The following is a 13,105-nucleotide window of genomic DNA, read 5'->3' on the forward strand; positions in this document are numbered from 1 at the left end:
AGGTTGCCCATCTTTATTATGCACCAGTGTTTCCCAAACTTGGGTCTCCAGCTGTTTTTGAACTACAGTTCCCATCATCCCTGACCATTGGTCCTGGTAGTTAGGGATGATGGGAGTTGTAGTCAAAAACAACTGGAAACCCAAGTTTGGGAAACACTAGTATACACAATACTAGTATACACAATACTGAGCCAATTGAAGGGCCAACTGGGTATAAAGCAGCTCCTTAGTTTGACCCCTTCAATTCTGTCTTCATGTACAGTGGTACCTAGGGTTAAGTAATTAATTCGTTCTGGAGGTCCGTTCTTAACCTGAGACTGTTCTTAACCTGAAGCACCACTTTAGCTAATGGGGGCCTCCAGCTGCCGGCGCACTGCCGGAGCATGATTTCTGTTCTCATCCTGAAGCAAAGTTTTTAACCCAAGGTACTATTTCTGGATAAGCAGAGTCTGTAACCTGAAGCGTATGTAACCTGAAGCGTATGTAACCTGAGGTACCACTGTAACCCTGAGAGGTAGGTTGGGCTGAGAGAATGGGTCTGATCCAGGATTTCCTATTGACCTTCTTGGCTGAGTAGGACTGTTGACCTGGATCTTTTTGGTCCAAGTCCCACGTTCTTTCTGAACTTGCAAACCTGCTCTTAAAGGAGCCGTTTGCAACGAAGGGTCAGGAAAGGGGCAATTCACAGCTGGCCAAAATTATGCGCTTCAGCTTGGAAGCTATTGCTATTTATCACATGGCCTATCGGATAAGATCCATTTTTCAGTCTTAGAAACGACTGCCAAAACTGTTCCCGGTCCCAATCTCCTCCCTCTTATCAGGCGTCACAGCTGACTTCCCTGCAGGAACGAATCGATGTCCCCTATAAAGACCAAGCGTTCTAGCCTTTTGTCAGTGCTAATGACCTGTTTGTGATTCCATTTCTCTGGCACAACTACTCTTCGCATTACATTCACGCTCATGCCACTCACTGTCAACATAATTTCTGGGTATCCGCTTTCAAAGGCAAGCTCAACCGGACAGTTGTGTTGTGCTCATTAAGGTCGATGAAAGCGCTGCCTACGAGAGAGAAAGGGGTGGGGGGTTGCTGAACAGAGCCAGATTCTGTTCTGCACAGCAACCAAGCAACGTGCATCTACAGAACCAGTTTTCGTGTACCCCAAACGAAGTCTTTCCTCGTCATGCGACTGTGCTACGGATTGGGAAGTCGCTGCCACAATTTTATTAGGAGGCAGTTCACAGCCTCAGCTCCCCATCTGCAAATTCATGGATAAGAATCATTTTTATATGCAGTGCTTTTTTTCCTAAAAAAAATATGTTTAGGGGTACTCTCATTTTCCTGTTTGTTTGTTTAGTCGTTTAGTCATGTCTGACTCGTGACCCCATGGACCAGAGCACGCCAGGCACTCCTGTCTTCCACTGCCTCCCGCAGTTTGGTCAGACTCATGCTGGTAGCTTCGAGAACACTGTCCAACCATCTCGTCCCCTGTCATCCCCTTCTCCTTGTGCCCTCCATCTTTCCCAACATCAGGGTCTTCTCTTCTCATGAGGTGGCCAAAGTATTGGAGTCTCAGCTTCAGGATCTGTCCTTCCAGTGAGCACTCAGGGCTGATTTCCTTCAGAATGGAGAGGTTTGATCTTCTTGCAGTCCATGGGACTCTCAAGAGTCTCCTCCAGCACCTTCTCATATTGAAATACTGCCCCTCAATGAGGCCAAACTTAGATTCACAAAATGTTTAGGGGTATGCGTACCCCCGGAAAAAAGTGCTGTTTATATGATTTCTTTTTTGTTGGGGGCAGGAGTGAAAAAAATATGTCCCATTTTTTGAATACTTGAAAGACAGATAGGCAACACAGAATCATAGAACTGTAGAGTTGGAAGGGACCCAAGGGTCATCTAGTCCAACCCCCTGCAATGCATGTGGCTCTCCAGATGTTGTTGGACTCCAGTTCTCATCAGCCCTATCCATCATGGCCAGAGAGGACATGTCAGGGACTGGCTGGATGAGGAGGAGTGGAAGCCGCCTGGCCAAGAGCCCCATGAGGCTGCCTCCCAAGAAGAACTTGGAGAGTAATTTGAGAGCCAGTGTGGTGTAGTGGTTAAGAGCGGTGGACTCGTAATCTGGTGAACCGGGTTCGCTTCCCCGCTCCTCCACATTCAGGTGCTGGGTGACCTTGGGCCAGTCACACTTCTCTGAAGTCTCTCAGCCCCACTCACCTCGCAGAGTGTTTGTTGTGGGGAAGGAAGGGAAAGGAGAATGTTAGCCGCTTTGAGACTCCTTAAAGGGAGTGAAAGGCGGGATATCAAATCCAAACTCTTCTTCTTCTTGATCCCAGCCACTAGCCAGACAAGAAGCAATTTCACAAAGCTTTGTTTTCTCCTCCCTGTCAGAAAAGAACACACAGATGCCGCAACACTAAAAGCCCCCTCCAGTCCTAGCATGCTTTGCTGCAGAGGCAAAGCTTCTAAAAGTGGCACAGTTTGGCCTCTGCCATCAGAGAAGAGACCAAGGGCCGCAGGAATAATAATAATAATAATAATAATAATAATAATAATAATAATAGTAGTAGTAGTAGTAGTAGTAGTAGTAATTTATTATTTATACCCCGCCCATCTGGCTGGGTTTCCCCAGCCACTCTGGGCGGTTTCCAACACAATATTAAAATACAGTAATGCATCAAACATTAAAAGCTTCCCTAAATAGGGCTGCTTTCAGATGTCGTTTAAAAGTCTGGTAGTTGTTGTTCTCTTTGACATCTGGTGGGAGGGCGTTCCACAGGGCAGGTGCCACTACCGAGAAGGCCCTCTGCCTGGTTACCTGTAACTTGGCTTCTCACAGTGAGGGAACTGCCAGAAGGCCCTCGGCGCTGGACCTCAGTGTCCGGGTAGAACGATGGGGGTGGAGATGCTCCTTCAGTGCCTCCTGGGAAGAATGCCATGGCAAGCAGGAGACCAACCTGACTTCAGCCATCATCTTGAAAACGAATGGTGCAGGGAATTTCCTTTCCTCATCCCAGCCAGTTCCAACCACCCTCATCCACAAATCTAAGTGACCGAGGTGGGATTTAGGAGAGACGTGGTTTTGTCATTGCTCCAGAACCATACAGAGCTTCATACACAAAATGGTAAAGCAATTGGAAAGAAATCAGCAGCCTACTTGTGGACGGAAGAATAGGCATCTGATTGGCCACTGTGTGAACAGAACGCTGGACTAGATAGGCCTTTGTTTCTGATGTTCTTGTATGGTCATCATGCCTTGTGAGCAAGATGTGTTCTGTTTTTTTAACTGATGGAAGCTCTGCTGTCTTTAACAACTGTGTGACAGGCAGGTGTTGACAGGTGAAGCTTTTAGTCACTGGAGAATGACTGTCCCTCAACTACTCTGTGATTGTGAGTTCCATTGCACGCTATCATGGTTAAGACAATTTGGTGGTTTTGTGGAGCTTGATCACTGACCGCTCGTTTCACTCTGCTCCCATCTCTGCATTCCCTGAGAAATTTTGCAAGTCACAATAAAACTCTTTTACATTCCCCCTCATTCCTCACATGTCTGGCCTGAGCATCAACCTGCAGATTCATGACACGATTTCGATTTAGACAAATGCCAGCGACAACTCAGGGCTACAATGGAACACCCTTGAAGAAATGATACTTGTTTTTACCCAAACTCATTTTGCTTCCCTTGCCATTTTTCAGATGTTTTGTCCAAGCAGGAATCTCCAAATTACCTTAGGACAAATCGGATGACAATTCTATTAGAAAGTGTTTTGTGTGTGTGCGCACGCTCAAGATAAAACTCTGAGATACAAGACCAGTACTGTGACATCATCTCTCTTTTGAGCACAGACTAGCAAACTGTACCTCCTGAATTGTTTCCCCCACAATAAAAGATGTAGTTGCTGGAGTGTGGAACTTAATTGGAAGCCAAGGTTCAAATCCATTGTTCCTGACATGTGATTAGCCTGCAAACATGCGGGGAGGAAGAGGGATGGCAGCTAAGAGGGGAAGTTTGCATTCTTTTTTCAGACACCATCTGTAGATGGGAGGGGGCAGTTTCCAATGATGCATCCTTCTACAAAATTTGACTTAACAGATATCATCACTCAAGAGGTTTGTAAGATGTCATGGTGAAAGGAGAAAGTGGTCTGCTAAGTATGTTCAAGATCAGCACACCAAATTACTACAGAGGTACCTTGGTACTCAAACAACTTGGAACCCTGCAAACCTGGAAGCAAATACTGCAAACCTGGAAGCAAGTGTTCCGGTGTGCAAACTTTTTTCAGAAGCCGAATGTGCTCTGTTTTGAATCTTGCGCTTCCATTTTGAGTGCCATGTTTCCATTTTGAGTGTTACGCTGTCTGTCTGTTTTTGCTCTTTATTTTGCGTTTTTATTTTTGCGGCTCTTTTTTGTTTTGTTTTTGTGACTGTGTGGAACCCAGTTCAGCTACTGATTGATTGTGTGACTGCAGTACATTGTGTATTGCTTTCGTTTTATGGATCAATGGTCTCGTTAGAGAGTAACATTCATGTTAAATTGCTGTTTTAGGGGTTGTTTTTAAAAGTCTGGAATGGATTAATCCATTTTGGATTACTTTCTATGGGAAAGCGCACCTTGGTTTTGGAACACTTTGGTTTTGGAACAGATTTCTGGAACGGATTAAGTTTGAGAACCAAGGTACCCCTGTATTTGTCAGAGTATTGGGGCAGGAGCTGTAGATTTGTAGGCGCAATCCCTAGGTATTTCCAGTTAAAAAAATTATAGGAAAGATCTCTGTCAGTGATCCAGTAAAATTTGACAATATACTGAGCTAGAGGGATGCATCCCAGGAAGGCAGTGCCCTGGTGCAAGCCCTTTGCCATCATGTTTCATTAGCACAGTTATGTGATGCGACTGCATCAATTTTTTAATTACAGCAATAAGTACGCCATTATTATTTAGCAATAGTTGGCATACTCACCAGATCATTTTCTGCCTTTTTATTATATAGAGCGTCCACTTTGGAATCCAGCTCTGCTTGTATGTGGTCTCTTCTTTTCAAAACCCCCTGAATTGCAAAACAGGAGAGAGAGAAAGAGAGTGAGTGAGAGATAGAAAGAGATAGAGAGATAGAGATACATATAACGGAGCAATGTTTCGTCCAGTTAAATAACTTATGAAAGGAGCTCCCAAGAAATATTTTCATTAGAAACTTGGAAGAAGGTGGGTACAGACATTTCCGTCTCTTGTACTATGAAACTGGCAGATTCACTACAGATAAAGGAAAGTGCACAATGCATATTTAATTTAAGGAATCTGCTGCCAAAAAAAATGTGATAATGGCTGCTCACTTGAACTTTTTAAAATGAGCACTAGACAAATCCATTGAGGATACATCACATGGCAGCATACTCTGTCTCCATCAATTGGACAGGGGACTAAAAGCTACTGTGAGGCTGCCTCCCAAGAGAAACAGTGGAGAGCAGCTTGATCCCAGCCACTGGACAGACAAGAAGCAATTTCACAAAGCTTCCCCCACCCCTGTTAAAAGAAGACAACAGCCAGCTCCAACCATCAGCTTCCCAGGGAGTGCAAAGCTGAAGGGAAGCACATTTTGGCCTCTGCTGTTAGAGAAGAGTCCGAAGGCCTCAGGGAAGCTGCACCCAAAGTCTCCCGGGAAGACTGCCATGGCAAGCAGGAGACCAACCTGGCTCCAGCCATCGTCTTGAAAATGAATGGCGCATCCCTTCCAGAAAGAACACGCTGCTCCAGCCTTTGTTTTCCTCTCCCCTCCTCATCCCCTTTTCCTTATCTATCACATTCATTAGACTGTAAGCACATGGGTTGTGACTGCCTTATTTTTAATCTCGGCAGAGTGCTTATACTTTGAGGCACTTTAGGGGGCTAAGGTAAAGGTACCCCTGCCCGTACGGGCCAGTCGTGACCGACTCTGGGGTTGTGCGCCCATCTCACTTAAGAGGCTGGGGGCCAGCACTGTCCGAAGACACTTCCGGGTCACGTGGCCAGCGTGACGAAGCTGCTCTGGTGAGCCTGCACCAGCGCAGCACACGGTAACGCCGTTTACCTTCCCGCTATAAAGCGGTACCTATTTATCTATTTGCACTTAGGGGTGCTTTCAAACTGCTAGGTGGGCAGGAGCTGGGACCGCAGACAGGAGCTCACCCCGCCGCGGGGATTCGAACCGCCGAACATACGATCAGCAAGTCCTAGGCGCTGAGGTTTTACCCATAGTGCCACCCACGTCCCACCTGCATTAGGGGGCTAACTTGGGGCAAAAACCAAACCAACAGGGTGGTACGGAGCAGCAGAACCTTCCCCTGATGTCCACAGTTCCCTAACATAAGGAGAGTTTGAGTAACAGCAGCAGAGCTGCTTCAAAGCAAACACTCCCCCCCCCTTTATGCCTAAAATGGGCTACATTCTCAAGTGAATCCTGCCAAGTTGTATACAGATGCCATATATTTTGAGCAATTTTTCCTCTACTGCTGTGGAGGCTTCTACCTCCAATTTTCCTTTGATAGCTGCACAATCAGATTGGCCACAAAAATATACAGTATACAACACACACACACACACACACACACACACACACACAAAATTGCAGTCAGAATGGAGCTTTCAAATTGTCCCCTTCACTTTGAAAACGCTATGCCATTCCTAGTAAGTACCCTATAAGTAGAGGGGGTTCAGTTGTGATGAAAGCATATTGGATGTGATTCAGAGAAAAACAAACACATCAAAGTTCTCTTCATGCCACTGGAGTTTAAGCGCGTTTTACTCTGAGCTGCAGACCCACAAGCTCTGGCCCACCTTCCAAATGATCTTTTGCTTCTGAGTTTCTCTCACTAGAAAACAGTTATTGTGCATTGCTGCTCAAGAGAAATTGTACATCAGAGGTGGTGTTGAGGCTGGCAACCTTTAAGAGGTGAGAAAGTGAGGAGGGGAAGACAGTTTTCCACTCAAGATGCTGACTACGGCAACAGAAAACAGCACCCTTGAAACAAAGGTAAGGATTTTGCTCATAGGAAACTCGAAGATACGGACAACTAGGGCTTTTTTTTCAGCTGTAACTCACCAGAATTCGGTTCTGGCACCTCTCAGGTGGGGACCATTGCCATTGTAAGAGAACAAGGAAGGCGTTTATGATGAGTTGTTGTTGTTGTTGCTATGATGATGACGATGATGATTAAACAACAATATTTTTTATTATTTATATCCCTGGGTTAGCCACTCTGGGCGACTTACAGCATATATGGTTGGCTTGTAAAGGGGACCCCTGACCATTAGCTCTAGTCGTGACCGACTCTAGGGTTGCGGCGCTCATCTCACTTTACTGGCCAAGGGAGCCGGCGTACAGCTTCCAGGTCATGTGGCCAGCATGACTAAGCTGCTTCTGGCGAACCAGAGCAGCGCACGGAAACACCGTTTACCTTCCCGCCGGAGTGGTACCTATTTATCTACTTGAACTTTGAGGTGCTTTCGAACTTCTAGGTTGGCAGGAGCAGGGACTGAGCAACGGGAGCTTGCCCCATCACGGGGATTCGAACCGCCGACCTTCTGATCGGCAAGTCCTAGGCTCTGTAGTTTAACCCACAGCGCCACCTGCGTCCCATGGTTGGCTTACAGCACATAATTAGTTAAATTTATATACTGCCCTATACCTGCAGGTCTCAAGGTGGTTCTCAGGACAAAAACTCTAGCACTGCAGACAATGCAATGCTGGACTCACTGGATACTGACAACTCATCAGCACCCTATAACCTATAAAGTTTGCTTTCAGAGCTCAGAACCACTCAGGACTGGGAGGTGGTCTGGATTATATCCATGGACCCCAACCAATCCTGTGATTGCAGTAGAGGGACTGGTCAAACTAGCCTCTCCATAAGATAATGGCCTTAGCTGGCCCAGCTAAGTGCCCCATTAGCATCTTGAAGAGTGGGCCATGTTGCCATAGAGACAAATGTGTGGGGCTTCCCCTCTCACCTGGCTGAATGCCAGGTCATCAAAGAGCTGGAAAACCAATAGTCTGAAGCTGAAGAGACACAGATCCTTGCCTTGCTTTGGATTTAGGGAACTGCCTGGAAACTTAACGGGGAAGCAAGATCTGTTGAAGGGCTAATGCTGTGAGCCCTGCCATCTCATGCTCAGGTTGTAAAAGGTAAAGATCCAGTCATGACCGACTCTGGGGTTCCGGCGCTCATCTCGCTTTATTGGCCGAGGCAGCCAGCGTACAGCTTCGGGTCATGTGGCCAGCATCACTAAGCTGCTTATGGCGAACTAGAGCAGTGCACAGAAACGCCTTTCACCTTCCCGCTGGACTGGTACCTATTTATCTACTTGCACTTTGATGTGCTTTTGAACTGCTAGGTTGGCAGGAGCAGGGACCAAGCAACGGGAACTCACCCCGTCGTGGGGATTCAAACTGCCGACCTTTTGATCGGCAAGTCCTAGGCTCTGTGGTTTAACCCACAGTGCCACCTGTGTCCCATCAAGGACATTAGGCCCACCCTAAACGGCTCCGGCCCTGTACACCTGAAGAAGCATCTCCACCCCTGTGATTCAGTTGAGATCCAGCACCTCTGAGGGCCTTCTGGCAGTTCCCTCACTGCAAGAAATAAAAGTTACAGTGGCCTTCTTGGTAGTGGCGCCTGCCCTGTGGAAGGCCCTCCAGATGTCAAGGGAATAAAGACTCTCTATATGAAGGCAACCCTCTATGTTTAACGTTTGATGCTTTGCTGTGTGGTGTTTTAATTTGTTGGAAGCTGCCCAGAGTGGCAGGGGCAACCCAGTCAGATAGGAGGCCTAATATTGTTATGATGATGATGATGATGCAGAATAAAAAGGCCAGATGCTCAGTCTCTTAAGCCAGGGGGTAGCCAGATCTTCAGGAATTGTTGGACTTCCAGCTCTCATCAACCCCAGCCAGCATGGCCAGTGGCAAGGGCTGATGGGAGATAATAGTCCAGCAACACCTAGAGAGCAGCAGGCTTGCTGCCCTTACCCAAAGTACTGCACTGCCAACACCAGCTAAGAAAACACACTGACTGCAGTCATTTGACAGGCCGCTTACACTACAGCAATGCAATCAGAAGGAAGGGTGTTGAAAACAAGAGTCCATGACAGATGAATCCACGCAGTGCCCGTTCCATCTTACCGTTAATATTTCACCGTACAGCACATATTCCTGCAGAGTAGGGAAGAGGCTTTCGGAGAGCCCTCCCATCTGTTTCTCGGTCGCCTTGCAGCACTTGTCGATACAGCCTGCCACCCCTTTCAGCGTGTCCGCCAGGTCTACTTCGGATGCGGACCAAAGCGTGTGGATGGGGCCAAACTCCTTCAGCTCACAAAAATAGTCTTTAAAACGGGGGGAAGGAGAGAAGAGAAGGGATTGGCATTTAAATTCCGTTTCTAAAATAATATTTTTTTACAAAATGTCTGTGACAAGATGTGGTCACAGGCAAACCAGTTCAGTCCCATTTGACAGGTGAGGAACACATAATTAGCCCAAGATCTGGTCTTGAGTTCATGGCAGATAGTTCTTTAATTTCTATTTGGGACAAGTGGGGTCTGCAGCAAAATGTTGCAGCGTGGCGTCTCACTGATTAGAATTCCAGCTACTCCATTCCATCACCCTCCCACCAGGTTTACTATTTACCCACCCTCAATAGTTAGTCAGCATTCTGCAAGCACTGAGCATGCTCGGTCCTCGTTGGACCGATTCTGCCTCCTCAACCCTAGGCTTTCTAAATATGTTTATTACTTTTCCAAAACTTGTGGCTCCTCCAAGCCTCCTGATATCCCCTTCTTGTGTGTGACTAGTACCATTTTGATTACTTATACATCCCTACTCAGAAAATGGAGATCATATTGGTATACATGAAGTTTAGAGAGGGAACAGAGGCTGGATTCTAATCTGCCATACTGTGGGGAATCTGAAACCAGAAAGGAGGAAGAATCTGGAAGCCCACCAGAAATAGCCAAGAAAGTTGGCTTTCTTTTCCACCAACCTCTCTCTTCCCTGTAGACTCGGTGAGAGATTTTATCCAACAGATTGATTTTCTGGCTAAACACCTCCACATGGTCCATCATTTCTGTAAATGCTTCTGGGCGGTTCTTCACGGGCACTCCTCGCATCGACGACGCGACTGCTTTGACAGTTTGTCCCATTCTGCTGAGCAGACCAGGCCCCTGCTTCTTGTGAGATGAAAGTTCCTAAAAATTAAGGGATGAAATCAAGCTTTGACTTGGGTGAGTTGTTGTTTACGTACTTAAAAAAAAAAGATGTAGTAAAAACCCAAGTTCACATCACAGTCCATATGAAACATGATAAACCTTTGTTCCCATCGCTGATGCCAAAATTTATCTGCTAACTCACACTCTACTAAGGTATAACCTCTGGCGGTTCCTGCATTGTGAAAAGTGAGGTTGAAGGGAACCAGGCAAAAGGCCTTCTCAGTAGTCGCGCCTGCCCTGTGGAACACCCTCCCACCAGATGTCAAGGAAATAAACAACTATCTGACATCTGAAGGCAGCCCTGTATAGGGAGGTTTTGAATGTTTGACGTCTTACTGTGTTTTAATTTGTTGGCAGCGTCCCAGTGTGGCTTGGGTAACCCAATCAGATGTGAAGCATATAACTATTACCTATTACAGTCATATCTCTGGTTGCGAATGTGATCCGTGCGGGAGGCATGTTCGCAACCCGCAACGTTTGCAGTCTGAAGCGCTGTGTCTACGCACATGTGTGACGCGATACGGCGCTTCTGCGAATGCACAAGCGCCGAAACCCAGAAGTAACCCATTCTAGTACTTCCAGGTTTGGTGCGGTTCACAACCCAAAAACGCACAACCTGCAGCATTCGTAACCCAAGGTATGACTGTAATAATAATAATAATAATAATAATAATAATAATAATAATAATTCTCGTGTCTTTTTGCTCTTGTGTTCCTTGTTTTGTCCAGTGCTTTCAATGACTTCTTTAAAAGCATGGTTTTGTCTATAACCCCCACTTAAGTAAAAATAAACTGGTGCCTATAAATATTCAAAGGCATTCCCATAACGGAGGGGTGTATGTGCATTTTGATACTCCAACTAAGCTTTCTGAGAAGATGTGTTGTTTCATAGTGGCTTTCCTAAGGTCCTACGCTCTTTCCCTGAATATTCCATAAAAAACGAAAACACAGGGTAAAAGCAACAGGGTATTTTTGATCTGGACTGTATCCGGACAGAAGCAAGGAGGAGATCTTTTGCTCTGGATGAGCAAACAGGGAGTTCTCTCTGTCTGCTTTCTCTCAGTTTTGGTCTGCAGGGAACGTAGAAGGGTGCAGGAGAAGAAAAGAGGTGTCTGAAGTTAGTGTACAACCTCTCCCTAATTACAATCCTGGGGGAAAGGAGGAGGAATAGTCTGAATTCATCCTAACCCAGTTAGATAGGTACCTATTTTGGTCAGACTTGACCAATCTTACTTTTATGATCACCACAACAAAATAAAAAAAGAATATTTACCCAGGCTTGTGCAGTAAGAAAAATTTTGAGGTCCTCATTAAAAGTTAAAGTGGGATGATCAGCAATCCGGTTTAAAAATTTATGCAGTGCTTTCTTTCTCGTTTCAATGAATTCTTCATTAAATCGTTCCACAACTCCTTTCATTATGAATTTTTCAGGCAATGGCTAAGGCAGAAAGATAATGGAAGGGAAAACATAGTTTTATAAGTGCATGTATATGTAAACAGCCATTCTAAAAATATGGGTCTGCTTTGGATGTAACCCGAAACCATAGTTTATAGTGTCACAAGAATGAGGCTAAGTGATTCAATGGGCTCACATTCTCCTCCTCTTCCTCTGGCATGGCTTGCTTTCATTTAAGATTTGGGTTTTTTGCATTATTCTAACTGTGATTCATCTAAAATAAAAGCAGAGGCTCAAAGGGTGAGAGGAGGGGGGTAGTGTGTAAGCCCAAGGCTCACTTAGGCTTATCTTCAAAACATTAGAACATGGTTTAGTGTTACATGTGAACCAAGTCAAAATAAAATATGCAGTGGTTTCATTATTAGAACAAATACGAGGGAGAGGATACACTGCAGAAAAAGAACAGTTACCACTTATCACTCTTAAGAAATCAGTTTAGCACATCCAATGTGCTTTTCCTCTTCTTTCAATCTCAGCTTTCTGCCTAACAAAACAAGAGTTGATTAGACCTACGGGAATGATGAGAGTTGGGTGTGCTTCCTCAAGCCTTCCCTTTAACCAAAGGAAATCTTGATAGCGTCGTCTAACTTCATACTCACTGGAGTCGAATTCACCACGCATTGTCTAGAAAACATATAGAAGACAGTCAAATGATGCATATGTCGAAAAGGCCTTCAGGCACTCATGGTGTATAATGGCTATTTGGCGGAGAGAATGAGTGTTTTAAAAGCAAACAGTGCATGATTATTGAGTAGCCACTATGAATGGGACTTCCGCTTCGGCACAGAGGTCCTTTTGTATCTGAAGAACTGCACACAGCCAGATCAGAACTACAATTCATGACTCTGAGCATGAGCTAGGTTCATGAGATCATTCAGTCTTACTGCAGCACAGATTAGCACAGGAAGTTTGCCAAATTTGTATTTACAGCATGCTCTGAAGACGACTAAGCTTTAAGTAGCCTTTTGAGAAGAACCTGCAGAGAAGAATCTAAAATGGGTGGCATCTTCTTGTGCACTGGGGAACAAGCTCCTCGCTGCCCCCCCCCTTGAATACAATTGGACTGACTTCCAAGCAAATATGCATAAGATCAAGCTGCCTATCCTCTCCTTCATTTACAAATGGAGAAAAGAAGAAAAAAACAAGCACTCAAAGCAGTGGATGGATAACTCAGTTGGTGAAGCATGAGACTTAATCTCAGGGCCTTGGGTTTGAGCCCCACATTTGGGCAAAAAGGTCCTGCATTTCAGGGGGTTGGACTAGATGATCCTCAAGGTCCCTTTCAACTCTATTATCTAAGCTGATTCTTAGAAACTCAGCTCTTCTCAGGGAGACTTCAAAACTGACTAGTTGTATGGTGTTTTTTCTTAATTAAAAAATGGGCAAAGTGCATTTCAGTGCAGCCACAAATATATTC

General features: G+C 45.5%; 1 protein-coding gene across 2 annotated transcripts in view; it reads right to left on the reverse strand.

The window, feature by feature from the left end:
* The window catches only part of SNX7 (sorting nexin 7), a 48,591-nt gene that overhangs the window by 16,499 nt on the left and 18,987 nt on the right, over nucleotides 1–13,105 (reverse strand). For both annotated transcript variants that reach the window (XM_083743483.1, XM_083743484.1), the window contains exons 3-7: nucleotides 12,202–12,312; nucleotides 11,506–11,670; nucleotides 10,007–10,211; nucleotides 9,154–9,353; nucleotides 4,960–5,046 (exon numbers count right to left, since the gene is read on the reverse strand). In XM_083743483.1, the coding sequence (XP_083599609.1) occupies nucleotides 4,960–5,046; nucleotides 9,154–9,353; nucleotides 10,007–10,211; nucleotides 11,506–11,670; nucleotides 12,202–12,312 (768 nt within the window). The remainder of the gene's footprint in view (nucleotides 1–4,959; nucleotides 5,047–9,153; nucleotides 9,354–10,006; nucleotides 10,212–11,505; nucleotides 11,671–12,201; nucleotides 12,313–13,105) is intronic.

Source organism: Podarcis gaigeae, assembly GCF_964106915.1.
Source record: "Podarcis gaigeae genome assembly, chromosome: 6".
In the NCBI taxonomy this organism is placed as follows: domain Eukaryota; kingdom Metazoa; phylum Chordata; class Lepidosauria; order Squamata; family Lacertidae; genus Podarcis; species Podarcis gaigeae.